We start from the raw sequence: 27,836 nt of genomic DNA on the forward strand, positions 1-27,836 counted from the left end.
ACTCCTTCCTCCCCCTATTCTCCCCACAACCGCAACCCTGTGAGGTGAGTTGGGCTGAGAGAGAGTGACCGGCCCAAGGTCACCCAGCAGCCTAAGGCCAGATTAGAACTCACAGACTCCTGGTTTCTAGCCTGGTGCCTTAACCACTAGACCAACTGGTTTTTAGCATTTTAACTTTTACTGCTATTTCTATTTTATTATTGCCATGTTTAGTATATTTTTTTATTGCCGCTATTACAGCTGCTGATTCTTGCTGTTCTGCTTTTTAAAAATGCTGCTTTAATGCCATGCAAACTTTATTCAGAGCAGGATACTGAAGAACAAATCATTTGTAGAATTGGTTTTATTGTATGCTGCTCAGAGTCACTTTGGGTGAGATGGGCAGCCATATAAATTTGATAAATTTATAAAAATAAATACGGGAGGGTAATGGATCTGAATGCTCTCCCCCCTTGCGTGTAAAATCGCTGGAGGGTGGGGCGATCCTCCCATCCTGGAAAACAGAGAGAACGGGTTCACCTTCGTGGTCTCGATCCTAATCGTTTGTTCATATCCTTAAAAAAATGCGGACGAACCAGTCTCCCTCGTCCAGTGGGCTCGTAAGGAGCAGCAGGGGGAGGCTAGCTTGCAGGCTTTTTTATCCAGCCTGACCCGCGAAGGCCGGACCAGCCACACCCCGGGCGTAGCGACGCTGTTATTTTCTCTCCTGGAAATGAATCATCCTCGGCCCGTTTGGCTCTGAACCGCCGCTCGCCGGGGCGTCCCGTTTCCTTGCAGAGCGGCAGGCAGGAGGAGCGTTGCGCGCTCTGCTTTCCACCCCGGAGCAGCGGACGGGGCCGAAGGCACCATGGCTGGGATTGCCGCTAAATTAGCAAAGGACAGGGAGATCGCGCAAGGGCTGGGCTCTAACTCCAAAGCCGTGAAATACTTGAACCAAGACTTTCACGAGCTGAGGAACGAGTGTCTCGAGGCGGGCAAGCTCTTTCAAGACCCCTCCTTCCCCGCCGCCGCGGCTGCTCTGGGGTATAAAGAACTGGGGCCAAACTCGTACAAAACGAAAGACATCGCCTGGAAGAGGCCAACGGTAGGCGACCATCTCGCGGATGCTGGCGGGAGAGAGGAGGGAGCGACCCGGAGAAGGGGGAGGGGAGGAAAGAAAAGGAAGCCCAGTACAGTGTTAACGTCGCGTTTCTCTCCGCTTTGGGAGGGGAGGAGAACGACGAAGGAGCCCGGATGACAAAGAACAGCAAACGAGTGGTCAATTACTGGGAACGAACCTTTCTGTTCTTCATCCGATCCCCGAGTTCCTGCACGAAGGAACCTCTCTCTGGGTGTCTAAGGGCACCACTGATCCCGTGATTAGTTCTAGGCTGCGGATCGGGTCAGGGTTGAGTTGTGCGGCGTGTCTGCACCGGGTTCGTTGGCTTCAGACGGTTAGGAGGACAAAACCGAGGACAAAAACCCCACCAGCCAAGACTGCCCCCGCACAAATTCGGCACCACTTTTTATTTATTATTTATTAACAATATTTGTTTGGTGCCCAATAACCAGTCTCCTTGACGGGCTTACACACACCAGCTTGTCATGCATGAAGAGCACTGAGGAGAATGCTAAATGTTTTGTGCCTGTTTCAGTCCTTCCATTGCATGTTCCTTGTGTTGTACAGGATTGGTACAGCATTCCTGATTATTTGGAATGTGGGGTGGTTATTATTCAGGTTTAAGTAAGTTGTAAGAAGGATATCTAGTTGTTTCTTGGATGTTCTGGAGTTAAAACTATCTTTCCAGTATCTGGTAGCACCTTTTCATCTAACAAACTTTATTTAAAGGCATATGCTTTGAATAAAATTTGTTAGTCAGAAAAGATGCTACCAGATTGTTGATCTTTTTTGCCAGCATAGTCTGACACAGCTCTCCTCCTACAAAATCTTTCCAGTATGAATCAGTCTGACCAAAAAAACATCAGGGTACATGCCCCTCTGCACAGGAACAGTTCACATGCCTACAACAAGAAATCAACAGATCTCAAAATCCCATTTTACTATCTTGGAAAAAGCTATGTAAAACTAAAACTCAAAGTCCTGTTTATAGAGACAGTCTGTATCAGCATTTCCCAAATTTGTTAGAGACTATGCTGGGAGGAATTAAGAGAATTTGAATTCTTGAGGACACTAGATTGGGGAAGAATGATTTGCATGCTATACTTACCACCATATGGATGCTGTCGTTAACATTTTCCTCGTTATGAAATCATAATGGGAATAAATACCCTCACGTTGCGAATTCCTGTGCCCTTACTGAATGGTCTTAAGCACTGATGAAGTCTTCCACATTTTACATCTCAGAAATTGTTCACTGAGGGTAGCATCCACATGAGACACCTAAGCCCTGGGTTAAATTCTCACTTAGCAATCAACCTACACATTTTATTTCAATTTAACTGGTACATCTAGGCGGTACTCAACATACACTGGGTTTCACCCTACACTCATGCTGTGACCTATTCTTGGATCTTCAGGAGTGAAGATATGTCATCATTTCCTAATCTGGTGCTCTCCAGATGTGTTGGACTGGAATTACCATAAACCCCATTCTGAGTGAGAATTTTGGAAGTTAATTAAGTGGGTAGTCCAACTTATTTATTTATTCATTCATTCATTCATTCTATTTCTATAGCTGCCCTTCTCAGCAAGTGACTCAGAGCAGACAAGAGCAGACTTAAGAGGGCATCCAGTTAGACAAATCTCTCCTGATGTTCTCTCCTGATGTTTCACATCCTACTTCTTCTCTATTTCATTTGACATAAGTAGGAAACCCATCACATTCCATTTACACATTGTGGTTATAAGAACTGTAGTCCAACAATATTGGAAGGGCTTTTGCTCACTGCCTAAACCACTTCTCCATTTGCTTGCCTTCTTTTTCGCCAACCTTGGTACCTTCGTCTCCTCAAGATGAATTCATTGATGCATCTTCTCTACATCAGTTAACTTTACATCAATTTACTTTGTGGAAGCAGCTGTTTACATGTTTTCATTCTTTAGTTACCAAGCATAAGGTGCTTGTTTCCCTTGTGACATAGTTCTCTTTTGAAATAAATGGAATATTTGGTTTAGAAATCCCAATATATTTCCCATTGCCGGGGATACATGGGAACATGAAAGTATACACAAATACATGTACAGACCTGCATATATAAACATTCCTGAGTGTGGATGCCAGGTAGAACTCCAGATCCCACTCAATTCACTCTCTGAGGATGAAAAGGCATTTGAAGAAAAGCAGGGCTGTTTATTTAAAGAGCTGGATTTACGGAGTCAGTACAAAGTTTGCTTTGTTGCCGGTTTTACATCAGGTTGTGAGTGCTCAAATTTCAGTTTAGTTAATCCAGAAGAATCTGTGTGTTTTTCTAAGAGCTAGCAAAATCAGCAGGAAAGTACACAGATTATGTTAAAGCAAAAAATAAAATAAGGAATAAGACCATGCCTGTCCATAGTTCCCTCCGAGAACCTTGGGATTTCTTCTGAGACTGCCAGTTGTTTTCTGAACTTAATTCAAGATACTGGTTTTAACTTCTGAAACCTTAAATATTTTAGCTCTGTCTTGTTACGACTCATCTGAGAATATTGACATTCACCAAAGCGTCTTGGATAGGGACACCTGGAAGAACTTTCCAAAGCCTGCCGCTTCCGAACGGCTATGCATATCCTCCCATAGTTGCCAATGGTCTCCATCTCTTGGGTTTTTAGGAAAGGAGCTTAAGATGCATCTTTTTAATTTGGCTTTTCATTCTTTTGTGTATTAATGTTTTTCAGATGGTTGTAATATTAGTTTTAATGGCTTTATTCTTATTAGGGTGTAATAATAATAATCATCATAATCATAATGCCTTTCTGTAATGCTTGAGTGGTCCTGTTTAGGTTACATAAACAATGGCACTCATAGCCAGAACATTGGAAATAAAAGTGAATTATTTTTATCTCAATGGTGTGAAAAGCTTCACTTGCTGTTCAGTTTCATTTGTATAAACAGGTACTTTGTCTTCTATGAGAGTTAGCTAAGTCAGCTGGCTGAAGCCTTTATTATTTATGTTGAGGAATATAATCTCAGCATCTCATGGACACTGATTTCACAGCTCAGAAGATCCATAAATAAAACGTAAACTCACCTTTCAACTGAGATTGACTTCTGGTGATTGGATCCACATAGGATTATTGACAATGTTATGGACGTGGTGCCTACTTGAAGATGTTTTTTTTTCAAATTTCCAGTCTAGCCAGGCAATCTGCCATCCAAGTATTAATCCTATCCTTAAAATTACAATAACAACAACTCTAAAGAGTTTTGTCTTGTTCTTTATTTTCCCAGGAATTGTGTTCCAATCCTCAGTTTATCATTGGAGGTGCCACCCGGACTGATATCTGCCAAGGGGCTTTAGGTAAGATATGGTCCATATGGCTTACTTTGTTTTCCACAAAATTTACCTATACACCTTTTTGATTCTCAGCCCTTTGAGGTAGGCCAAGTCAGGAAACAGGCAGATAGTACAAGGACTTCTGGAGTTCTTTATTGCTGCAGGCATGAAAGTTGGCTGGGTGACTTTGGGCCAGGTGCTCTCTCTCAGCCCAACCTACCTCACAGGGTTGTTGTTGTGGGGAAAATAGGAGGAGGAAGGAGTATTAAGTATGTTTGCTGCCTTGAGTTGTTTATAGAAATAATAAATAAATCTAAATCTAATCTAATAAACAAATCTAAATCTAATCTAAAGAGAATCAAGCTGAGGTTATCTTGAATTTCTTTCTTACCCCTCTTCCTTGCCAGCACTAAGTGAATGTTTACCTAACCATTCTTGCATTCCTTCTTCAAAATTAGCTCCTCCACAGTGTCTGAGTTGCTGGCCATTGCCTATATTAAAATGACTTAATTTGGCTTCTGCTTGTTATTTATTTATTTATTTATTTATTTAATATTAAAATGACTTAATTTGGCTTCTGCTTGTTATCTATCTATCTATCTATCTATCTATCTATCTATCTATCAAATTTATCACCGCCCATCTCCCAAAAGGGACTCTGGGCAGTTTACAATAAAACATAAATAAAAATATCAAACTGTAAAACACTATAATACATAATACAATAAATATAATAAAAACCTCGATGGCTGGAAGTTCTTTATGATTTGTAGGCAGAGCTGGGGCATTCTAAGAAACTAACCATCCCCAGGAATGGCTACTCTCTCTCCCGCCCAGGCATAATTACAGAACCAGGTCTTTAGCTGTTTCCTAAAGTCCAGGAGGGAGGGAGCCAGTCTCACTTCCGGGGGAAGGATATTCCAAAGGGCAGGTGCTATTGCAGAGAAGGCCCGCCTCCTGGACCCCGCCAGATGGAATTCTCTTGCAGACAGGGTCCGTAGCATGCCCTCTCTGCATGACCGGCTGGGATGGGTTGATGTAATGGGGAGGAGACGGTCCCTTAGGTAACCTGGACCCGTGCCATATAGGGCTTTAAAGGTGATAACCAACACCTTGAATTGGACCTGGAAGCATACTGGCAACCAATGCAGCTTGTGGAGCGAAGGGGTGATGTGTGCTGATCTTGGGAAACCCAAGATCGCCCATGTGGCTGCATTTTGCACCAGCTGTAGCTTCCGGATACTCTTCAAGGGTAGCCCCATGTAGAGCGCATTGCAGTAGTCTATATGGGAGATAACCAGGGCACGAGTGACCGTTCGAAGGGCCTCTCGCTCCAGGAAGAGGCGTAACTGGCGCACAACAGCCCTCCTAGCCACGGCTGCCACCTGCTCTTTGAGCAGGAGCCATGAGTCCAGGAGGACCCCCAAGTTATGCACTGGGTCTGTCTGGGGCAGTGCAACCCCATCCAGAACTAAAGATGACAATTTCCCAGAAATCGAGGAGCCATTAATCCACAGCCACTCCGTCTTCCCCGGGTTCAGCCGCAACCTGTTGTCCCCCATCCAGGCCCCCACAGCCCCCAGGCACTCAGAAAGGGTGGCCACAGCATCACTTACTTCACCCGGGATGGAGATGTATAATTGGGTATCATCTGCGTATTGATGATACCTCACCCCATAGCGATGGATGATCTTGCCCAGTGGTTTCATGTAGATGTTAAAAAGGAGCGGAGAGAGTACCGAACCCTGCGGCACCCCACAAAGGAGGGGCCGCGGGCCGGATCTCTCGCTCCCTATCAACACTGACCGGGACCGACCCTGGAGGAAGGAGGTGAACCAGCGAAGTACCACGCCGCCCACCCCCAACTCCCTAAGTCGGTCCAGAAGGATACCATGGTTGATGGTATTGAAAGCCGCTGAGAGGTCAAGAAGAGCAAGGATGGATGCACTGCCTCCATCTCGCTCCCACCAGGGGTCGTCCATAAGTGCGACCAATGCCGTTTCCGTCCCATAACCGGGCCTGAAACCTGACTGAAAGGGGTCTAGATAATCCGTTTCATCCAGAATCCTCTGGAGCCGCAAAGCCACCACTTTCTCAACCACCTTCCCCAAAAAGGGGAGGTAGGAGACTGGGCGAAAATTGTCCAGTATAGTAGGGTCCAGCAATGGTTTCTTGAGGTGGGGGCGCACCAGTGCTTCCTTAAAGGCTCCTGGGAACACCCCCTCTCTCAAGGATGTGTTTACCATTGCCTGGACCCAGCCACATGTCACCTCCTGCGCTGCTTTCACCAGCCAGGAGGGGCATGGGTCTAATTGGCACGTGGTAGCATTTACAGTCCGAAGGATCCTGTCCACTTCCTCGAGTTCAACAGGATCGAACTGGTCCCAGATAACCTGGTAAGTATGTTCCCTGGGTATCTCCTCCAACTCTGTCTCATGCTTGGAGTCCAACTTGGTCTGGATCCAAGTGATTTTATCCTGCAGGTGCCCCGAAAATTCCTCCACACGGCCCTGTAGGTGGATGTCTGACTCCCCTTTCCCCAAAAGGGATTGGGTAATCTTAAACAGGGCCGCCGGGCAGCATTCTGTGGATGCAATAAGAGCGGAGAAGTACTGGCGCTTTGCCGCTCTTACCGCCACAAGATAGGCCTTAATCGCGGCTCTAGCTTGTGTTTGGTCGGGTTCGGTTTTTGTCTTCCTCCAGCGGTGCTCTCGGCATCTCTTAACCCTCTTCAAAACCCTCAGCTCCTCCGTAAACCACGGGGAGTGCCGGGCTTGGGTGGGCAAGAGAGGCCACACAGGTGCGATCCTGTCCAAGGCTCCGGCCGCCTCCCTATTCCAGGCAGCAGCCAGGGCCTCCGCTGAACCGTGCAGGAGAGACTTGGGTATAACCCCCAGCTCCCTCTGAAACCCAGCTGGGTCCATCAGTCGCCGGGGGCGGACCAATCGAATGGGTCCTGCCTCCCTGCGGAGGGGGGCAGCATGAGAGAATCTCAAGGCCACCAGGGCATGATCCAACCATGACAAAGAGGAAAGATGTAATTCTCCCCTCAGGTCATCTTGCCACTGCTCTGACAAGAAAACCAGGTCCAGGGTGAGGCCACTGTCTCTAGTCAGGTCCTGAATAATCAGGAACAGGCCCACAGCTGCCATGGTAGCCATGAACTCCAGGGCTGCTTCCGAGGCCCGCCCCAGGGAAGGCAGATTGAAGTTGCCCAACACCATAAGCCTGGGGAACTCCACCGCCAGCACCGAGATGGCCTCCAGCAGCTCAGGCAGGGAGGTTGCTACGCAGCAGGGAGGCTGGTACAGTAGCAACACTTCCAACTGTTCTCGGGAACCCAGCTTGAAGAACTGGGTCTCACATCCAGCCACTTGTGGAGCAGGACCCCTGACTGCCACTAGGGATTCTTGGATGACAACTGCCACCCCTCCTTTTTATATATTATACACAAAAAGTCACAATGTGCACACTTATTTGTTGGAGGAATGTGTGTTGGGAATGCATGCTTAAGCCCTATGCCTTCCATCATCAACCAGCACTGTTGGTGAAAATGCATAGCTGGGTTGTATACGACTATTTGAATGCAGTTACTGTCTCTGTGGGATTGGGAACCCAGATTTCATGCTGTCCAATCCCATGTAGACTGTACAGATGTTCAGTTAAGATAAGATTTGTCTTATAAACACTATGAAGTGTAACTGTTTTTACATGTTCACATGTAAGATAGCTATGTTCCACTAAGAAATGTAAGATAAAGATTCTCTATCTTAGAACCCATAAAAATGCTAAGCATTTTTAGATTTCCATATGTAAGAACTAAAAAAATAATGATTTTGATGGCTGAAAACCTGCTTTGAGTACTCTAAATTAACAAATTCCTCAAAAATCCATCTTTATCTCAGTAGCTTCTTCTTGAGGTGTGGAAATTCACTAGCACCCTTCTGTTCCAGCCAAGTTTTCTGAGTTTGCAATTCTGCCACTTGTGAGTCATTTGATGAAGTGAGCTGCGGTTCATGAAAGCCTGTTCCTTTTAATAAAACAGTTAATCTGGAAAGCTGCTACCAGATTCCTTTTGATTTTTGGATACTATCATCTAACATGGTTCTCTTGCTACAAGGGGAAACTATGAAGATCAATTCTGTCTTCAAGACCCAGGTGCTTGGACGCTACATAGGGATGCTGGATATGAATCCCTAAGCATTTGGTTCTCATTCCCATTGTTTTCTTACCATGGTAATTATATTATGCTGCACAAACAAACATGCACAGCCTCAGATTTGCAGGGTCAGAAAGGCCATGGAAAACTAAAGTTGGCCATTTTGAATCCATAAGCTCAACTCTGACAAAAGGTACTTTTGATGGGCACACTAATGAATTCCACAAGTGGCCCCCAAGTATTGATCTACAATTACCAGCCTTTACATTGGCCAGTTGGTATTCAGTAACCACAGGGTCCCTGTCCCACTAAATTGAATAACTAAAATGTCTCTTTCTAGGCAAGTCTATAGAACCAGAAGTAGTGGCTGCCAAAGAAATCCAATGTCTGCTCCCCCACCCTGCATCTAACAGTAGTAAGTAGGGACTGCAGTCCACTAGATTATCTTAGCTAGGAATCTTGGAAGGTATAGTTCCAGTACATAGAGACAGCACCAGATTTCAAACATTTTGAATAAGGGGATTGGACTGCTCAACAAACATAGTTGATAATAATTTCCACCCTTCTAGTCTGTTGGTTATTTTGACAGATGGGAATTGTGATATGCATCACAATTCTGCCCAAACTTGTTTTCTAAAAATGGTAATTGTTCAGCCTGTGTTTTCATACATACCTATGCATTTCCTTTCAGAGTTAGCATGCAGAGTGCAGAAAAGGAATAAGAAATAGTGAGACAAAGAAATTAAACGCATGAGATATGTAAACGAGACAGAAACATAGCTGAAATACAATGAAAGAAATATAACTGAAACCTAGTTTATAACAATACATTCACAATTCCGCTTCATCCCTTTTTGTCCTTGCAAACTGTCCTTGTTTCTACCACAACCATATACCACTTCATACACTGCCTTTTATTCTTTTAACTTCTCACTTCTTTCTTTTTCAGGATCTCATCTACACCATCCAACCATGAGCTTCTTGGCCTTCCCCTTCCTCAACCAATTCACTCTTCTTGTCTTTGTTTTGCAATTTGATCCTCACTTATTCTCTGTATAATGAAACAGTGTCAATGTATTTCTTTTGTACTGGTCATTCATGTTTTTTAATCAGTCCACATTCATTCAGCACACATTCATTCTTGATGCAATCTCTACTACAGATGCTTTTTGGTACCTCATTTTCACTTGTATTTATATCTTAATTTACATTTAGGTTTCTCCTGATATGCCCCACTCTCACTTCAGTATAACAATGTAGACAGAAGCATGCTGTTATATACAGCCATTTTTGCTTCTTCTGACAGTCAGTCCAGGCAACAGACCACACACTGCTTATTACCTGTCTATCAGCATTCGCGCATCTTAAAACCTCTCTATTTATTTTCATATCTTCAGAAAATATTCTACCAGGGTACACAAATTAATCTACCTGTCGCATTTTTTGCCATTTATATATATTTTGCAATCATTCACTCTATTTCCCCTGTCAAACACCAGTATTTGGGGATTTGATATATCAGTTTTCAGATCCATACTCCTTCCTGCATCATACAACTGATCTGACAGTTGCTGCAAATCAGTGGTAAATTCTCTGTCACTAAATGTCTTCAAACAGAAGCTGGAATTTCGTCTGTCGGAGATGTTCTACTGGATCCTGTACTGATCAAGAGGTTGGACTGGATGAGATAACTTTTAACTCTATGATTCTAATACCTTTCATCATTTCTTGCAGCAATAATTCTCTTATATGCATTTTCCCTCATCCATAGCCTCTTTCACTTTGTTAGTCCATCAGGCATTCTTTTTGATACATTCCGTTATCGGTGGATGTATTGATAATGAAGACATAAAACTATGTCTTCACTTCCCTGCGTGCACTTCTGTGGTATTCCATAATACAATACTTTTCACACTGTTCCAAGCAACTTCCACATCCTCTTTCATTATTTTCACGTTCCATTCACTCTGTTGCATGATTAATCTGGATATTTTTTCACACTGTTCTTATGCTTCCTCTTTTTTCAATTTTTCTACTTTCATTCTCATTTCTTTCACTTTGTTCCTTTTCTTTCCTGCCTGTTTTTTCCCCAAGATCCACTCTTGACACTACCAAATAACAGTCTCAGGCTCCCATCACTTTTGTATTTTTAAGTAATCCTTTCAATATTTTGTCATAAGCAATCTACTAAATTATATTTTTCAGATTTATATCAATTCCTTTGGCATATGTAGGTATAAATACACTTATACTTAAACCACATATTTAAAAAAAACGGACCTTTCTTTTAGTGGATACTTGCCAGTTATCTTTCTCATTCATTCTTGGGTTTCCAAACAGCCCAATCATCTTTTCTCTACTCTTGTCTCAGTCTCACCCACATAATTGTGTCACCTAAGAAAGTTTTCTTTTCCCCTGGATCACATTCATTTGGAATATTGTACAATTTTTCTCAAAATTCATTTCTGCTGCTCCAATTATCACCATTCAGTGGAGCGTAATGTGCAGTATCAGCAACTTGTGGATTCTTACTTTCATGCTAATTAAAACAGCCTAGATGACACCAATTCATTCTTTCTTTCTTACATTTCCATTGATAGTAAAACTATATCTTCACTTCCCTGCATATATTCATCAATTCCATTGCACAAGATTAGGCCACCTTTATTCAGATCTGTTACATCCTTCTCCTTTCTTTTAGTTTCACAGGCATACAACAGCTCTATTATTCTTTCCTTCTTCATTTCATTCCTTAATACACATTCTTTACCATTTGTTCCTCCTACATTACATTACATTTATTCCTCAATATGTGTCCTAACAGCCAGAAATCATGCTGAGACGAGGAGTAGGTCTCTAGTGTTTATTACTGCTACATTAAACGGAATCCTAACAAACTGAAGAAGTGTGGGAAAAACCCAGACAGATAAACCCCGAAAGTTAAGGTGGGTCTGATCTGTGTCTCTTTGAACGGCTGCTTAATTCCTCAGTACTACGCATGCGTTTTCCCCCCTGGATAGAGGCCCCCTCCTGCTTGCCATCAGTACTCATGACATCATGTATTAAATAAACTACAATATTTTATTTACAGTTTAGTAGATTTATAAACTGTCTCTATTTTTGAACAACTCCAGGTGGCACCCAGAACACTCCTGCCTACAACAGTTTTCCCTACAACAACCCACTATGAGGTGTGTTGGGCTGAGAGAAAGAGGCTGCCCATCATGGTTTTGGTCAATCAAGGCTTTCACATAATGTTTTTAATTAAGATGGAGAAAGGTTAATAGTCCAGGTTAATAGTCTTAGTTGTTCCCATGCCGTGTGCAGCATTTCCTGCTAATATTAAGGACAGTACCAGTCAGTTTTGGCACATTTTGACCAGTATGCCATGTTCAACCAGTTTTATTCAAGCATGTTCCCACTTTACTGAGCAGTTAGGACCTCTACAGAGTATGTAGCTTGCAAGCTGAGATACTGTTGCTTATGTACCACCAGCTAAGAGAGTTAACTAAGTTATGCAGTGAACTTAGGATGTATCTGGGCTTTCTCCCTAAAAAAATCCAGATTTGCAAGCATTCCACTCAAAAAAGGTTATTAGGACCCTTGACCTTACTTCCCCTCTTTTGCTTATAGTGATTATCAATTCCAGTGTCCAGTTACCTGTGGATGTGATAGAATGATGTTAAGGGACAATAGTGCATTTGCCCAATAGCATCTTCTGCTTGCCATTAAAAAAAAATAGAAATGGGAGAATAAACCATGGGAGTAATTAAATCAGTCGAGGCAGTTTAGAAAATTTTACTGCTTCGACCTGTTTAATTTCAAAGGCTACAGCAGGAAAACTGTGATTATGGTATCAAGTCCCCCCCTAAAAACGTTCCCTCTATAGACATTGAGTAAAATAGAGGATCCTCATAGTATGGTAGCATGACACTGTTATAGAAAAAATATTTCTTTTTCTTAAGCAAATATGCTTTTTTTAGGGGGGAGACATCTGCCCTCTCCCACTCAGAGGGAAACTGTTTAAAGGTCATTGCTGTGATACCATGGCAACATCTGTTGGAAAATTATAAATACCAAACATGTTTTCTCTATGAAGGCACCATTGGTTTCCTTCCTCTTGTTCTAATGATCCATTACATCCAGTGAAGTAAGCTGTATGGATATATGCATCTATGTACCAATAAAATAGACATTTAGCTATATTAGAATTTTGGAGAAAAACTCTTCTCAAAATGTACTAATGAATACTAATGTACTAAGAATTCTTTAAAAACCAAGTTGTATGAATTCTACTTTGCAAGAAGCTTGCTAAATCTTTCATGTGGAAATTATAAACCTTATTTGGCCTGTACTATAGAGTAATTGTGAGCCCTAAAATGTGGTAGAAGATCATTAATGATAACTATTTTACTATATACATAGTTTGGTCTAGTGGTTAAGGCAACAGGCTAGAAACCAGGAGACCATGAGTTCTAGTCCTGCCCTAGGCATAAAAGCTGGCTGGGTGACCTTGGGCCAGTCACTCTCTCTCAGCCCAACTCACCTCACAGGGTTGTTGTGGTGGGGAAAATAGGAGGAGGAAGGAGTATTAGGCATGTTCACCACCTTGAGTTATTTATAAAAATAATAAAGGTGGGATAGAAAATAAATAAATAATATTTAAAAATTCGTTTGACACTTGAAATGCCTGATTTCCTCATAGTATCATGATGAAATATTGGCAGCTATTGCAGCTCCAGTGTGCCCAAATAATGTACTTGTTCAGACCTCCATGTGCTGCCCTTTAATGCTATAGGCAGGATTAGGCTCTAAGGCAGCAATCCTATGCTGTGGTGGGAGGCAAAGTGGGAGGAGACTAAGTGTCAAGGCCAGCCTCGCTTCGCAATAAGACACAGACTCACTTAATGGGTATTAAGGATTTCTGGTTTATTGGAATGATAGCTGACAGAACGAAAAACGGGAACGGGGTAGGTAGTGTGGGGGTGCCCCTTTTATACCCTCCTGTATTGCCCCGGGCTTCCCCACCCCTCAATGCCTCGATCCCACTTGATGGGACCCTTGATGGCTGCGTGGGCGTTTTCCCCGGTGTCTTCTTTGTCTCCCTGCAACGGTTGTGTCCTCCGGGACACCATGTGCTTCTTATCTTCATTCCTCTGACGTCTCTCTTTTCAGTTGCTTATGGGTCCATGGGTGTGGGTGCCTTTGGGTGCTTGTGTTAATCCCTGGTTTGATTATCTCCTTCCCCTTTTCCTTAATGATCATGATCCACGTTGTGAGGCTCTTTGTGCCTTGCAACGAGGTCATGACACTAAGGTTTTGAGAAGCTACTCTTTGCAGACAGAGGGAGACTCTGGAAGGTGAAGGAGGTCTACCACCAGAGACCACCAGTATGCTCTGGTGGTATGGAATATCAGTGGAAGACTCAGGAGGCCTTTAATCCAGAGGATCCAGAACTTTTAAACTGCTGACCCACAACTCAAAAATGGCAATGCCAATCCTAACGCAGGCATTTTTTCTTTTTCTCATAATGTCAAGAAGAGCTTTAAGAAAGCTGAATTGTAGGGAAGAAGGTGTTTCTTCTACACTGGCAGGGCTCATTCTGTAAGGTTGCTTTGATCACCTACACTGGCTTATCCGGACATTCAACTGTGATTCACGTGATATTATAGCAACCTGGGAGTTGCAATCCATTGCCTCAGAGTATATGCTGTTAATGATAATGGCTGGATAGAGGAAGCTTATAGGTGGACTAAAAGGCCTAGTTCTTTTTCATAGAAATATCAATGGTGATGATGATGCTGGAATAACAAAAAATTACCTTAGGATAGTTTACTTTTATCCTTTGGTTCTTTTCATTAGTACCACAACAGATATATGGGCCTTGCCAAAGAAACTAATGCAAATGTCTTCTGATTGCAGCAGCATAGAAGCTGAATAAATAAATACATAGTGCCAATAATCTATATAACTGAGTTAATGCATTCAAGTATTTTCCTACTTCCAAATATCTCTGAATATTTTGGCCAAGTTCCCTGTTATACCTTTCCAGAGAGACTGAATAGCTGACCAGAAGGCAAGGGCAAGACAAAGGAGAAACACATCTAAGATAAATTGTGCTATTCCAGGTCAAGAGCTTCCAGCCAAGGAATCAGATGAGAGCACAAGGGAGTGAATAAACAGAGATGTTGCACCAACAACAACCAGGCAGCAGTTTAGCCATTTATTTAGCTGCCTTTATTCTCCAGACATTCCTGGGGTATCAACAGGATCCTGATCCAGAACACAAACTGATTCTTACTTCCTTTTTTAAGGAGAGCTAGCAATCGGAAGCTTGTACTACTGTAAGAGACTGTGGGAACCAGGTGGAGGAGGAATTCACTGGGTTCAGGAGGTGGGGGCAATGGGAAGGAAATGTTTCAAAGATACTCTGCCTTAATTGGCTTGCTGAAAATCTGCCTGGGAACCTACCAAATCTTGAACAGTCTTCAAGGTTGTTTTTATCCCTAGCTAGCATTAAAGATGCCTTTCTGAAATCTGTACCATTCTTGCTTTTTGAGTTATCCAGCTAATTGGAGCTTGTCTGCTAACAATTGTGTGATGCAGCTTCTGATTTGATCCTCATTTGGGTCTTGCTACCATCTTTCCTTTTGGGATTCTAGTAAGGTGTGAGTCCAATTGAGGGCATTTAATTCCCTGGCACTACAACTTTCCTTTATGTGGCCATTCTCCAGGGTGACAGCTTCGGGAAGTCTCTTCAGGTATACTGTCCCCTCTTGTTTCTGGGAACAAGTCTTGATTTCCTACATCTAAATCTGAGCATGGAGATGAAACATATACCAAATGTTTTTGAGGGCAATACCTATATTAAAGTGCAATTGATTGATTATGTGCCATCAAGTCAATGTTGACTCTTAGCAACCACATAGATTGGCTTTCTCCAGGATGATTGGTCCCCAGCATGGTCGTTCAGGTCTTCTAACAGTGTACCCGTTGCCATTGTAATTGTGTCTGTCTATCTAACTGCTGGTTATCCTGCTGTTTCCTTGTGCCTTTCACAGGGTCTTTGCATAATGTGTCCAAAATATAATTTTAACAAGGACATTTGTACTTGAGTAAGACCAATGAATTGATTTATTCTATGATCTCAAAGTTTGGTCTAGTGGTTGAGGCATCAGTCTAGAAACCAGGAGATGATGATTTCTAGTCCTGCCTTAGGCATGAAAGTCAGCTGGGTGACCTTGGGCCAGTTACTCTCTCTCAACCCAACTTACCTCACAGGGTTGTTGTTGTGGGGAAAATAAGAGGAGGAAGGAGGTATGTTCCCTGCCTTGACTTATTTATAAAAATAATAATGGGATAAAAAATCTAATAAATAAATAAATTTTATTCATTTTAACCCACTGCTTGCTGCCTGTGCCCCTGTGTGGGGCAGAATTTTATCCAAACTGGAAGTGCAAAATTGTTCTGTATTCAAGGCAACCAGACACTTAAATAGCAGATAAATTTGACTTTACAAGAGCAAAGAGCCTCGTGTGGTGCAGAGTGGTAGGGGGCAATATTGCAACCGAAAACTCTCCCCACAACCCGAGTTCAATCCCAGCAGGAGCTGGATTCTTGGGTAGCTGGCTCAGGGTGACTCAGCCTTCCATCCTTCCGAGGTTGGTAAAACGAGTACCCAGCTTGCTGGGGAAGGCGATGACTGGGGAAGGCAATTGCAAACCACCCCACTATAGTCTGCCAAGAAAACATTGTGAAAGCGGCGTCCCCCCAGAGGGTCAGACATGACTCGGTACTTGCACAGGGGACCTTTTTCCTTTCACAAGAGCAAAAAGAAAAGAGGGGGGAGAATGTTGTTGTGAAATCAAATCAGTACTGTTATCTCTGGATACAGACTGTTCCAACTGTATTTCCATGCTTGCCCTGAAGCACAGCCAACATTCAGTGCCCGCTATGATCCTCAGCTTCTGTTGTTGTTGTTGTTTATTCGTTTAGTCGCTTCCGACTCTTCGTGACTTCATGGACCAGCCCACGCCAGAGCTTCCTGTCGGTCGTCATCACCCCCAGCTCCCCCAGGGACAAGTCCATCACCTCTAGAATATCATCCATCCACCTTGCCCTTGGTCGGCTCCTCTTCCTTTTGCCCTCCACTCTCCCTAGCATCAGCATCTTCTCCAGGGTGTCCTGTCTTCTCATTATGTGGCCAAAATATTTCAGTTTTGCCTTTAATATCATTCCCTCAAGTGAGCAGTCTGGCTTGATTTCCTGGAGTATGGACTGGTTTGATCTTCTTGCAGTCCAAGGCACTCTCAGAATTTTCCTCCAACACCACAGTTCCAAAGCATCTATCTTCCTTCTCTCAGCCTTCCTTATGGTCCAGCTCTCGCAGTCATATGTTACTACGGGGAACACCATTGCTTTAACTATGCGGACCTTTGTTGTCAGTGTGATGTCTCTGCTCTTAACTATTTTATTGAGATTTGTCATTGCTCTTCTCCCAAGGATTAAGCGTCTTCTGATTTCCTGACTGCAGTCAGCATCTGCAGTAATCTTCACACCTAGAAATACAAAGTCTTTCACTGCTTCTACATTTTCTCCCTCTTAAATAATCTCCCTATTAAATATAAGAATCTCCCTATTAAATATAAAATCGGAGAAGCCTGTTTTCTGTGACTGGTTGAGCTGAGGAAGGCAAAGTCAACTGTCTAATCCAAGCATTTTTATGGGAGAGGAGTACATGTGCAGGAGTGGTATGCTTAAGTGGCATGCTTAAAATCAAAGCAGAACTGCATTAAATGGAATGGGGAACTAGGAAGTTGCTGGCTTAGCCATTGATTTTGATGGGTTCAGGTTGTTGTGACACGGAGACCTGTGGTTCCCTATGAGGCTGTTGCTGCCTGCACAATCCCTGATAGGTATTTCCAGGAATGTAGGGTGGGAGTGAGGTATCTGCTGTTTCCAATAATTTGGGGAAATATTTCTGGAGCTTTTCCTATCCAAACCAGGTAGAGCATATTTCGGATATAGTGACTGGTCTCACTCACATAGCAGTGGCAGTCTTTATCTGGCATTGTTAGAACAAGAGTGAGCTGGAAACCCCAATATATACCAATGGAGCCAAGACATAGAACTGAAGCATTATTTGTTTTGACTACCAGAACTGAATGGGGCTCATTGTCCCTCTGAACAAAAATCTACTCAGGGGCATTCCAGGCTTCTTTCATTTCTACTGTACAATTTTGGCAGCTGATGTTGTCACACCCTGTTGATCTTCTGCAACTCAACTAATATATTCTATTCGGTTTTTCTTATCCCTAAATAAGATGATTGCTCTGGATTGGTCAGAGGGACTCAAATTTCCTAAATTTTGTTGTCTGTCTTTAATTAGCATTTGATTATATTTTGTTTTTTTCAGGAGACTGTTGGCTTCTAGCAGCCATTGCTTCTCTCACTTTGAATGAAGAAATTTTGGCTCGAGTGGTTCCCAGTGATCAAAGCTTCCAAGACAAATATGCAGGAATCTTCCACTTCCAGGTATCATGGAGTCTGGTTTTCTGCTGTTTCACTGAGGCAAAGTTTACTGGAAGAACAGAAAGAGCCCTTCTAAATATAATTTCTTCCCAGGAAGATCATGGTGCTTTCATAGAACTTTCTTAGCACTGCTTTTCAAGTAATTCCCCACTTTAAAATACTGATGATATGTAAACTTTCTGGAAATGTTGAAGACATGAGATGGAAGGGGAGCGTAAAATTTTAAAAAATATTGGAAAAGTATACATAAGTATAGTGCTTTGCATAATATATCTCAAATAGAACTAGCATGATGGGTGTGTATGTATATATATTTAGTCAAGGCCTTGGACATGAGCTGGAGCCATGCTGTTGGTAAGCAATACTGGTTTGAAGTTCTGGAGTAGTATAACATAAATAAAACTAATTTAGATTTGATAAGAAAATCACTATAGCACATTTTACTGTATACCTATATATTTGCAAAAGTGCAAAAGCTGGCTTGCAGCTAAACCTCAAAAAAACCAAGATTATGGCAACCAACTTGATTGATAACTGGCAAATAGAGGGAGAAAATGTAGAAGCAGTGAAAGACTTTGTATTCCTAGGTGCAAAGATTACTGCAGATGCTGACTGCAGTCAGGAAATCAGAAGACGCTTAATCCTTGGGAGAAGAGCAATGACCAATCTCGATAAAATAGTTAAGAGCAGAAACATCACGCTGACAACAAAGGCCCGCATAGTTAAAGCAATGGTGTTCCCCGTAGTAACATATGGCTGCGAGAGCTGGACCATAAGGAAGGCTGAGAGAAGGAAGATCGATGCTTTGGAACTGTGGTGTTGGAGGAAAATTCTGAGAGTGCCTTGGACTGCAAGAAGATCAAACCAGTCCATCCTCCAGGAAATCAAGCCAGACTGCTCACTTGAGGGAATGATATTAAAGGCAAAACTGAAGTACTTTGGCCACATAATGAGAAGACAGGACACCCTGGAGAAGATGCTGATGCTAGGGAGAGTGGAGGGCAAAAGGAAGAGGGGCCGACCAAGGGCAAGATGGATGGATGATATTCTAGAGGTGATGGACTTGTCCCTGGGGGAGCTGGGGGTGTTGACGACCGACAGGAAGCTCTGGCGTGGGCTGGTCCATGAAGTCATGAAGAGTCGGAAGCGATTAAACGAATAAACAACAACATATATTTGCATACAGCAAGCATAAAGAAAAATGTGCATGGTAAAATCTGCCAACAGTAGAATAGTTATGGGAGGACATAGGTTCCCCATCTCTGGAGGTTTTAAGAACGCATGGACAGCCACATTTCATGGATAGTTTAATTAGTTTTCCTTTATATTGCAGAGGGTGGGCTAAATGATATTTGTAGTCCCTTCCAGCTCTACAGTTTGACGGTTATATGATATATTTCAATTGTACTTGTGAAAAAACACATTCTTTGCCATCCAGAACAATCTTCCCAGCCTCCAGAACTTCCATCCAGCATTGCTGACCTAGAGCATGGCTCCAGCTCGTGTCATTAGGACTTGATTGGATTGTTTTCTTTCTCCTTTCAGTTCTGGCAGTATGGAGAGTGGATAGATGTTGTTGTTGATGACCGGGTGCCTACCAAAAATGGAGAACTACTTTTTGTTCACTCAGCAGAGGGGAATGAATTCTGGAGTGCCCTGCTGGAGAAGGCCTATGCCAAGTAAGTGAAAGCTAAGAACATTATGCTACTTAATGCAAACTTTAGAAGCCTTCTCTTATTTTATACTGGATTTGTTTACCATAAGTGAAACCCAAAACTAGGGTATGATACAGGTGAGCAGGCTGGTGACTTTGAGGATCTCCTTACGGTGTTTGGACCCCCAATCTGCTAGCTTGATCCTGGCTGAAAAGAACAAACTTAGAATGAAAGAATTCAGAGCCTAGAAATTTGTTCTAACAGAACTAAACAGGATTCACAATCTTTGCATACGCAATTGTATTTCTAATCTCCCCTGTCCCATACCTTTTAAATTTCTATAGTATAATCTAGCTTTCTATTGTTTCTCCTACTAACATTTAGCAAATCTCCCATGGAAGAATACGGATAGTACATTTTAATAATACAACATTTTTTAAGATAGTAATAAAACCACTGAATTCAATATCCATTAATCTTTCCCCTTGGCTAATAGACACAGGAAGGTAACCATGGCTGGATAAAACAGTGAATAAGAGAAGGAAACTTAAATGCAATATGGGGGCAATCCTTCCCTTGAATAGATTTTTCTGTTTTTTAAAAAAATAATAGCTGCAGAAAGAAGATTAAGTTGGATAATTTTATTTTGTATTTTGCTTCTTTGTAGCTGTGAGCTAACCTGAAAAAAATGTAGAAAGAAAGAAAGAAAGAAAGAAAGAAAGAAAGAAAGAAAGAAAAGCAAGCAAGCAAGCAAGCAAGCAAGCCTGCCAGCTTGCTTACTTACCTGCCTATCCAGACCTTTCTTCTCCTAATGGGGATAATATGCTAATATGCTTTGGTCTGCATTTCTAAGCAAACTGCCCTAATTTGTATTTTATGGATTAATATATGAACCAAAATATGATTATCTTTTGGATGGCCCTCTTCTCTATCCTTTGTAATACAGTTTTCCACTCAAAAATCATGTAAAAGGGCTTATGTTTAGGAAAATTGTAAAAACAGATATTGTTTGAAAAAGAAAATTGCAGAATTTTGGAGGCATTGAACAGGACAACTTTGTGATTTAATATAGATTAATCTTACACTGAGTAGAAAAATATTGATTTGCCCATCCACATTCCCTGTTGAACTTCTGTGGAAAGCTTGCTTTAGATAAGCTTTGCCCATATTCCTTTTAAAAAACATTTATTTCTGACTTTCACAATCCATGGCATTTGTTGAGAGCCAGAACAAGAATAGCATAAAGCCATACCGTAACATCAGGGGATACTGGATACATAGTTTAATGTGACATAATGATTGATACAGGCCAAGTTATGTGATCAAATAAGCAAAAGAACCCTTTGTGATAGAGTCCCTGTGTTGATGTTTGACTTTTCATGAATGAAAAAAGAGACAGTGCAGACACCTAAGAATGGGGTTCCATCTCTGTTAAGATTGGATTTTAAAGACAGAGATATTAAATATTAAAAGTTTGGGTTGCATCTTTCACAGGGTGAATGGTTCCTATGAAGCTCTTTCAGGGGGAAGCACGACTGAGGGCTTTGAGGACTTCACTGGTGGAATTGCAGAGTGGTATGAGCTGCAGAAAGCACCACCAAACCTGTTCAGAATAATCCAGAAAGCTCTTCAGAAAGGTTCTCTTCTTGGGTGTTCTATTGATGTAAGTTCAAAGCTCTTTTGAATGCAGAGAAATTGTTTGACTGATTTAATTGATAATGGCAGGATAGCATAGGATTCCAACTTTCTTGCTAGAACACAAACTGTGCCTAGAATCTCGAAAATCCATAGCTCTTCACCTCTCTAAGAATAGAGGTACAGCTTTGAAGTGGACCAGCCATGTCCACTACAGAGCAAGAAAAGGCAAAGTGTGCTCTGCTAGAAGCATGAAAGGACCTCTTCCTATGCTGCTTAGCCTCTCTTAGCTTCAACCCAGCAAATAAATGGGTTGATGAAGGCTACAGCTGAGGAGTACAGAGTCAGCTGCTGCTCAGTAGTATCTAGGCATCTTCCTGCATTTGGAGACCCTCTTAAGTAAACACTAAGCCCAAAACCTTCTAATAGTGATTGAGCAGAACTAGGCAACATTCCTGGAAATCTTCACTGAAAAGGTTGAAAGTAGAAAGTGAACCCATTTTAATTTCTGGCCAACCAGCTCAGCTGATAAGAAGCAGATATATAATGAAGTAAAGCAACTGACTCAGTAGTGGATTCTGAGCAAACACTATAGCAAACAGGGGATATTGTTAAACTGTTCCTCTGTCAGCCTTAAACCTTGCTAGTATGAGCATTCAGATTTTTTTTTCCCCTTTTGAATGCACTCTGAATCCAAATGGATTAGAAATCCCTGATCACGTGGCAGAAAATTATCTGAGGTAATGCAAAAAAGACTTTTTGATGATTTCAACATGTACCCATGGCCTCTCCTGCCAATCCTGGCTCTTTGTAAGCTGTGATGCACATACAAATATTCTCAACAAGATTTCCTTATTTACTTCAGTGGCAATGATGACCCTTCACTTGGATTTCTCAATATACGGTAATTGTTTCCAGAACTAGACCAAATGGAGAAGCTTTGACTATTAAGGAGAATTCCTCAATATTAAGGGCAAATATCAAGGAATGATTTATTGTCTGTGTATATTTCTCTGGTGTTGTCTCCAGTGAGCCCCTCTACTCTCTAAATTTTATCGTAACTGTAAATTAGGCTAAGAGAGTTCACACAATACACTAAGCCCTAAATCATGGTTTATATCAGCTGGGTTCATCCAACATACTGACTAAAATATGAACCCAGCCAATGACTGCTTTAAGTTAGTCGCCAACCTTTACAGTGGTGATAACATGAGATCTGAAAACATGTCTTTAAATAGGGAGCTTCCCACATACATGTAAACATGATCTCCGAGTTTCATCTTAAAATGCAGGAGAGGCACAAAAATGTAAAAGATGCTGAATCCCCACCATCTCCAGGCTACGTTTCTACCCATATACTGTTCTCAGCAACTTTTCTACCAGGAAAGGTGTTTTTTAGAACTGGAACACAGATGGGGAAAATAATCTAGGGCCTGGGCCAACTGTGACACAGGGAAAGGATTGGCTGGCTGAGGAGAACTTGTCTTTGCTTGACATTGTGGCCCTTCTGGCTGTCCATGTGATTAGGGCAGATATATGTCGAAAACCTCTTGGGTGCCACCATCACATGTAGTTTCACTCCAAGTAGGGAAATGAGCTGGAAGATTCCCTCACAACAAGTAAACACACTGGTCAGTATACTCTCTCTCTCCCTCTCTGGCTTGTAAGAGGTTAAACATGTCAAATAAAAACAATGAAGAACAAATGCCAAAATAGGAAGGTTGCAAAAATCTCCTTGTTATCTTGCTCCCAAAATTAATGCTAGTGGTTTGTGAGCTTCAGGCTTGAAACTGATTTGGCTGGCCCTTTTCTAATAAAGTTTTAATGAAATAAATAGATGTCCCTAGTCCTGATAGGGGACTTTTTTTCAAACAAATGACAAACATTGCAGGAAGGAACTTTAGTAGTAGCTCAAAGGGTTTTGAAAAATAATCTCTGCATTTTAGAATGAAATAATGCATTTTGAAAGTACTTCAATGAAAGGAGAAGGCTCAAGGATAAAAAGTAAGGATGCAAATCTTTGATAGGTATATCTGGAAGATGTGGTCTAAATAATATCAGTGCAGTGGCACGTGCACTAAATTCTCCAGGGATAAGAATGGGATCACTCTTTTATTCTCTTTGGTAGTCCTTGAGTTTCAACAATAATTGGGACCAGAATTTCCATTGCTAAGCGACACAGTTGTAAAGCATGACATCATGTGACTGCATTGCTTAGCAACAGCAATTGCGGCAGTCCCCGTTGCCATCGTTAACCAAATCCCACCGGTCGTTAGGCGAGGACCCACCCTGTTCCAAGCCATTCTCAATAAGGTAAGGGACTGCTTTCTCTTCAACTCCCCCCACCTTCCTCTCTCTCCCCCACCTCTACCCTTTCGGCCGCCCTGCACTCCGCCTCCTCTGCCGGCCCTGCACTTTGCTCGCCCTGCGATCCACCTGCCCTACTGCCCCCCGCTGACCTTCACCATCTTCCTCCCGCTGCTGACAAGGCAGACTCAGCCCGGCCCTTTGCGAGGCAGCTGCTGGCTGTGCCAGGCCTTCTTCCCAAGGCTGTGATTTCGCCTTGTCCAAACTGAAGTTCGCGAGAAAGCCACATGCAATTTGGACAAGGCGCAATCATGGCCTAGAGAAGAAGGCCTGGTGTGGCCAGCAGCTGCCTCACGAAGGGCTGGGTCGGGCCGGGTCTGCCTCTTCAGCAGCGGGAGGAAGACAGTGAAGGTCAGCTGGGGGCAGCAGGGTGTGTGGATCGCAGGGCAAGCAAATGCAGAGGCGGCGGAGTGCAGGGCGGACAAAAGGGTAGAGTCCGGGGGTGGGGGAAGATGTGGGGGAGTTGAAGTGCCCCTGCGGTCATAAGTGCCGGTGAGCTGGCAAGCTTCTGAATTTTGATCTCATGATCATAGGGGCACTGCAAGAGCCATAACTTCAGAGACCAGGCATAACTACCATTTGTTCAGTGCCACCGTAACTTCAAACGGTTGCTGAATGAATGGTCATTAAGCGAAAACTACTTGTACTGCCAGGCCCAGTCTGATGTGCTAAACCATTTTTAACCATGATTTATCAAATAAATCACAGCAGGCTGAATGTACATGGCATACACCATGGTTTATAAAGCCAAATAGGTGAATTCTAATGGCATCTGTCATGAGTAAGGATGGCGAGCAGGGGGCTCTCACCCAGACTGTCAAGCGCATGCGTAGCACTGAGGAACTGTTCAGCCATTCAAAGAGACACAGATCGGGACCGCCTTAACCTTTGGGGTTTATATGGCTGGGTTTTCCCACGCTTTCTCAGTTTGTTAGGATTCTTGTTAAGTACTACTAATAAATATTAGAGACCAAGTCCTCGCCTCAATGTGTTTCCTGGTAATCAGGACATCAATCCTAACAAACTCATACTCCCATCGAAAGAGGGACGAACAAGCAATTAAACAGATACGTTTAGAAATGTCTTCAGAAAACCAAGAAATGCGGCTCGCCATCCAGCAATTAGCAGCAGCCACCTGGCTCGGAGGCGTTATCGGATTGGGAGGGCAGCACCGCTTCGTCCGTGGAGGAGTTGTCCTTTGAAGAATTGCCTTCTTTGCCAAGTTCTCATGAGACTTTACAAGCAGACAACATATCTTATCAAGACTCTGGAGGGGAGGGGGCTGAAATGGAATATCAATCTGGAGGGGAGGGTGATGTCATGAGTAAGGATGGCGAGCAGGGGGCTCTCACCCAGACTGTCAAGCGCATGCGTAGCACTGAGGAACTGTTCAGCCATTCAAAGAGACACAGATCGGGACCGCCTTAACCTTTGGGGTTTATATGGCTGGGTTTTCCCACGCTTTCTCAGTTTGTTAGGATTCTTGTTAAGTACTACTAATAAATATTAGAGACCAAGTCCTCGCCTCAGTGTGTTTCCTGGTAATCAGGACAGCATCTTAAGCTAAAATCAAACCGCATTATGGCTTAGCATTGCGTGGCAACCCATCTCTGCTTCTGATCCAGAGGACTCCATTAGTTGTTAGAACTAGTAGCAATTGTAAAGCTAACCCTCTTTCTAGTTGATGCTGTACCCATAGCATTAGCCAATTAAGATCTGTCCTATTGCTTAGTTTTCTAGAGGTAAATAAAACTTAATTTCTTCATTTTTTCTAGATCACAAGTGCTGCTGAGACTGAAGCAGTCACAACACAGAAGCTAGTCAAAGGGCATGCATACTCTGTTACAGGAGCTGAAGAGGTAATTTCTCCATTTTGGAAAAGGGAAAAATGAGTGTTGGCTGTGGATATGATATTCCCGTGAACCAATTTTGTGTCCAGTGCTCTGATACTTCTTTTGCTCAAGTGGTTGTTCTATGAGATGGTTGAGTGTGCTTCCCTCTTATGGCTGCGTGGTTTCACAACGGTTGCTTCATTTAATCTGAAGAGACTTTTGTGTAGCTTATGTAATTTGCATCATGATATCTCATACCAGCTTGTGTTACTTGTGTAATGACACTATGATTCATGTATCATCCTTTCTCCCCTTGCCTCTCCCCACAGGCGCCCATGCACATGCTACCAATAAACAAGCCACTTTACATTTAGCTTTTTTGCCAAGAATTGCATGAGAAATTGTAATTGGCCTAACTCCCACTAGAGAGCAGTTTATTTCAAAAAGTAACCTCTTGTAATCTCACACAGTGGAAACCTGGGTGGATTAACTTCCATGGTTCAAGGGAGTGAGCTCATTGAAGAGATGGATAGGGAAGAGAAACAGAAGTTTGAGACAAAAATTGAAACGAGAGCCACTAATAAATTCTGGGTGCCCCACAGTATCCTAAGTTACACTACTCTCAGTTGCTTTCCAGATGCAGTTCAAAGTACTGGCTATCACCTTTAAAGCCCCCTGCATGGCAAAGGTCAGGTTATTTGTGGCACCACCTCTCCCCCAGGGTACCTGCCCATCCAAATGGTCAGATAGGGTGGGCATGCTCCAAGTCCCTTCCCTTAAATGCTGATAGGACCTTGGAGGCATGCCTTTTCTGTAGCCACCCGCACCCTTTGGAATAGCCCCTCACTGAGATCCAAGGGGTCCCTACCCCTTTAGCCTTCTGGAGGGCCATGAAGACTTGGCTCTTCACCAGATGTTGGCCTAGGATGGGGGTTGAGTCAGGAGGCTAATAGTCTGGTTGGTCTGGTGCCTGGTGGGAAGGGTTGTTTTGTTTTTATTCCTGTTTCTACTGGTTGTGAGCCACCCAGGATCACTGTATGTTCTTTAAATAAACAAGCAAACAAACAAATTTTCCTTGAAATCAACAGTATGTGTTTGACTAACCAAGTCAAGAAAGGAATAAGAACTAAAAGGCTTCATTTTCTCAACTATCTCTTAGAGTAGCCATACAATCATGCATACCATGCATATGCAATCATGCATCATCATATCTTGCATATGCAATATGCAATCATGATTGCAATACGCAATCATGCAGTCATGCATATCATGCATAAAATCTCCCTGGCCAGCTCGATTTGAGTTCCAGAAAAATCAAAGTGGGATGCCCAATGTGCACACTGTCTTGTTCTGTGGGATGACTCTAAAGGACTATTGTTCCTAGAAACTTTTATAACTTCCAAGAAGGCTGATTAGTCCATCCTTGGCATTTTTCTCACATCTCCTGGTACTTTTCCACTTGAGAGCCATTGCTGTCTCCAATTCACATGAGAATTATCTCTTATTTACTGTATATTTTATTGTGAGAATGCCCTTCTTCAGAATTGGTATTCTCCATGTGCTGGGCAAGCAGAATCTTCCAGAACAACCCTTTCTGCCTCTCTGGCTTGCATTATCTTTTAACTTATTTTTTTATGTTTTATTGGTTTTACTGTAGTTCTTTTGTTTGATTATTGTGAACCACCCAGAGTCATTGAGAGTTGGGTGGCATACAAGTTTAATAAATTATTATTATTATTATTATTATTGGTCTCATCTACTCCGTCTTTTATACATATCTGTTCATACAATAATACCATTTTTGTTTACAAAGACTATACAACAGATACAATGCAATGCAGTAAAATAGGGTAAGGAATTAACACAATAAAAAGAATAATAGGTTTAAAATGCAAACATTTTATATTTGTTCACAAAAACTTTTCCAGAAATATGTGGTATAAAGCTACACGTTACCACTATATCATGACAAATGATGGACAAGACACGCTAGCTACATTATACTTGCGTTACAGGTAGTCCTCGGCTTATGTCCATTCGTTCAGCAGCCATTCAAAGTTATGGCAGTGCTGAAAAAATGGACGTATGACTAGTCCTCAAAGTTCTAGCCATTTCAGCACCCTCTCAGTCATGTGATTTCAATCCAGACACTTGGATGCCCGGCTGGTGATTACGTTGCAGGGAGCCATGGTCACATGATCACCATTTGCGACCTTCCCACAAGCTGGCTTCCCACAAGCAAAG

At 42.5% G+C, this 27,836-nt stretch overlaps 1 protein-coding gene across 1 annotated transcript in view; it reads left to right on the forward strand.

The window, feature by feature from the left end:
- Positions 1-662: 662 nt before the first annotated feature.
- The window catches only part of LOC134497992 (calpain-2 catalytic subunit), a 44,116-nt gene continuing 16,942 nt past the window's right edge, over positions 663-27,836 (forward strand). The window contains exons 1-6 of the mRNA XM_063304066.1: positions 663-1,084; positions 4,368-4,437; positions 17,988-18,106; positions 19,649-19,782; positions 21,253-21,421; positions 25,536-25,619. Coding sequence (XP_063160136.1) covers positions 848-1,084; positions 4,368-4,437; positions 17,988-18,106; positions 19,649-19,782; positions 21,253-21,421; positions 25,536-25,619 — 813 coding nt within the window. The 5' untranslated portion in view covers positions 663-847. The remainder of the gene's footprint in view (positions 1,085-4,367; positions 4,438-17,987; positions 18,107-19,648; positions 19,783-21,252; positions 21,422-25,535; positions 25,620-27,836) is intronic.

The sequence above is a fragment of the Candoia aspera genome, chromosome 1, assembly GCF_035149785.1.
Source record: "Candoia aspera isolate rCanAsp1 chromosome 1, rCanAsp1.hap2, whole genome shotgun sequence".
NCBI classification, from domain to species: Eukaryota; Metazoa; Chordata; class Lepidosauria; order Squamata; family Boidae; genus Candoia; species Candoia aspera.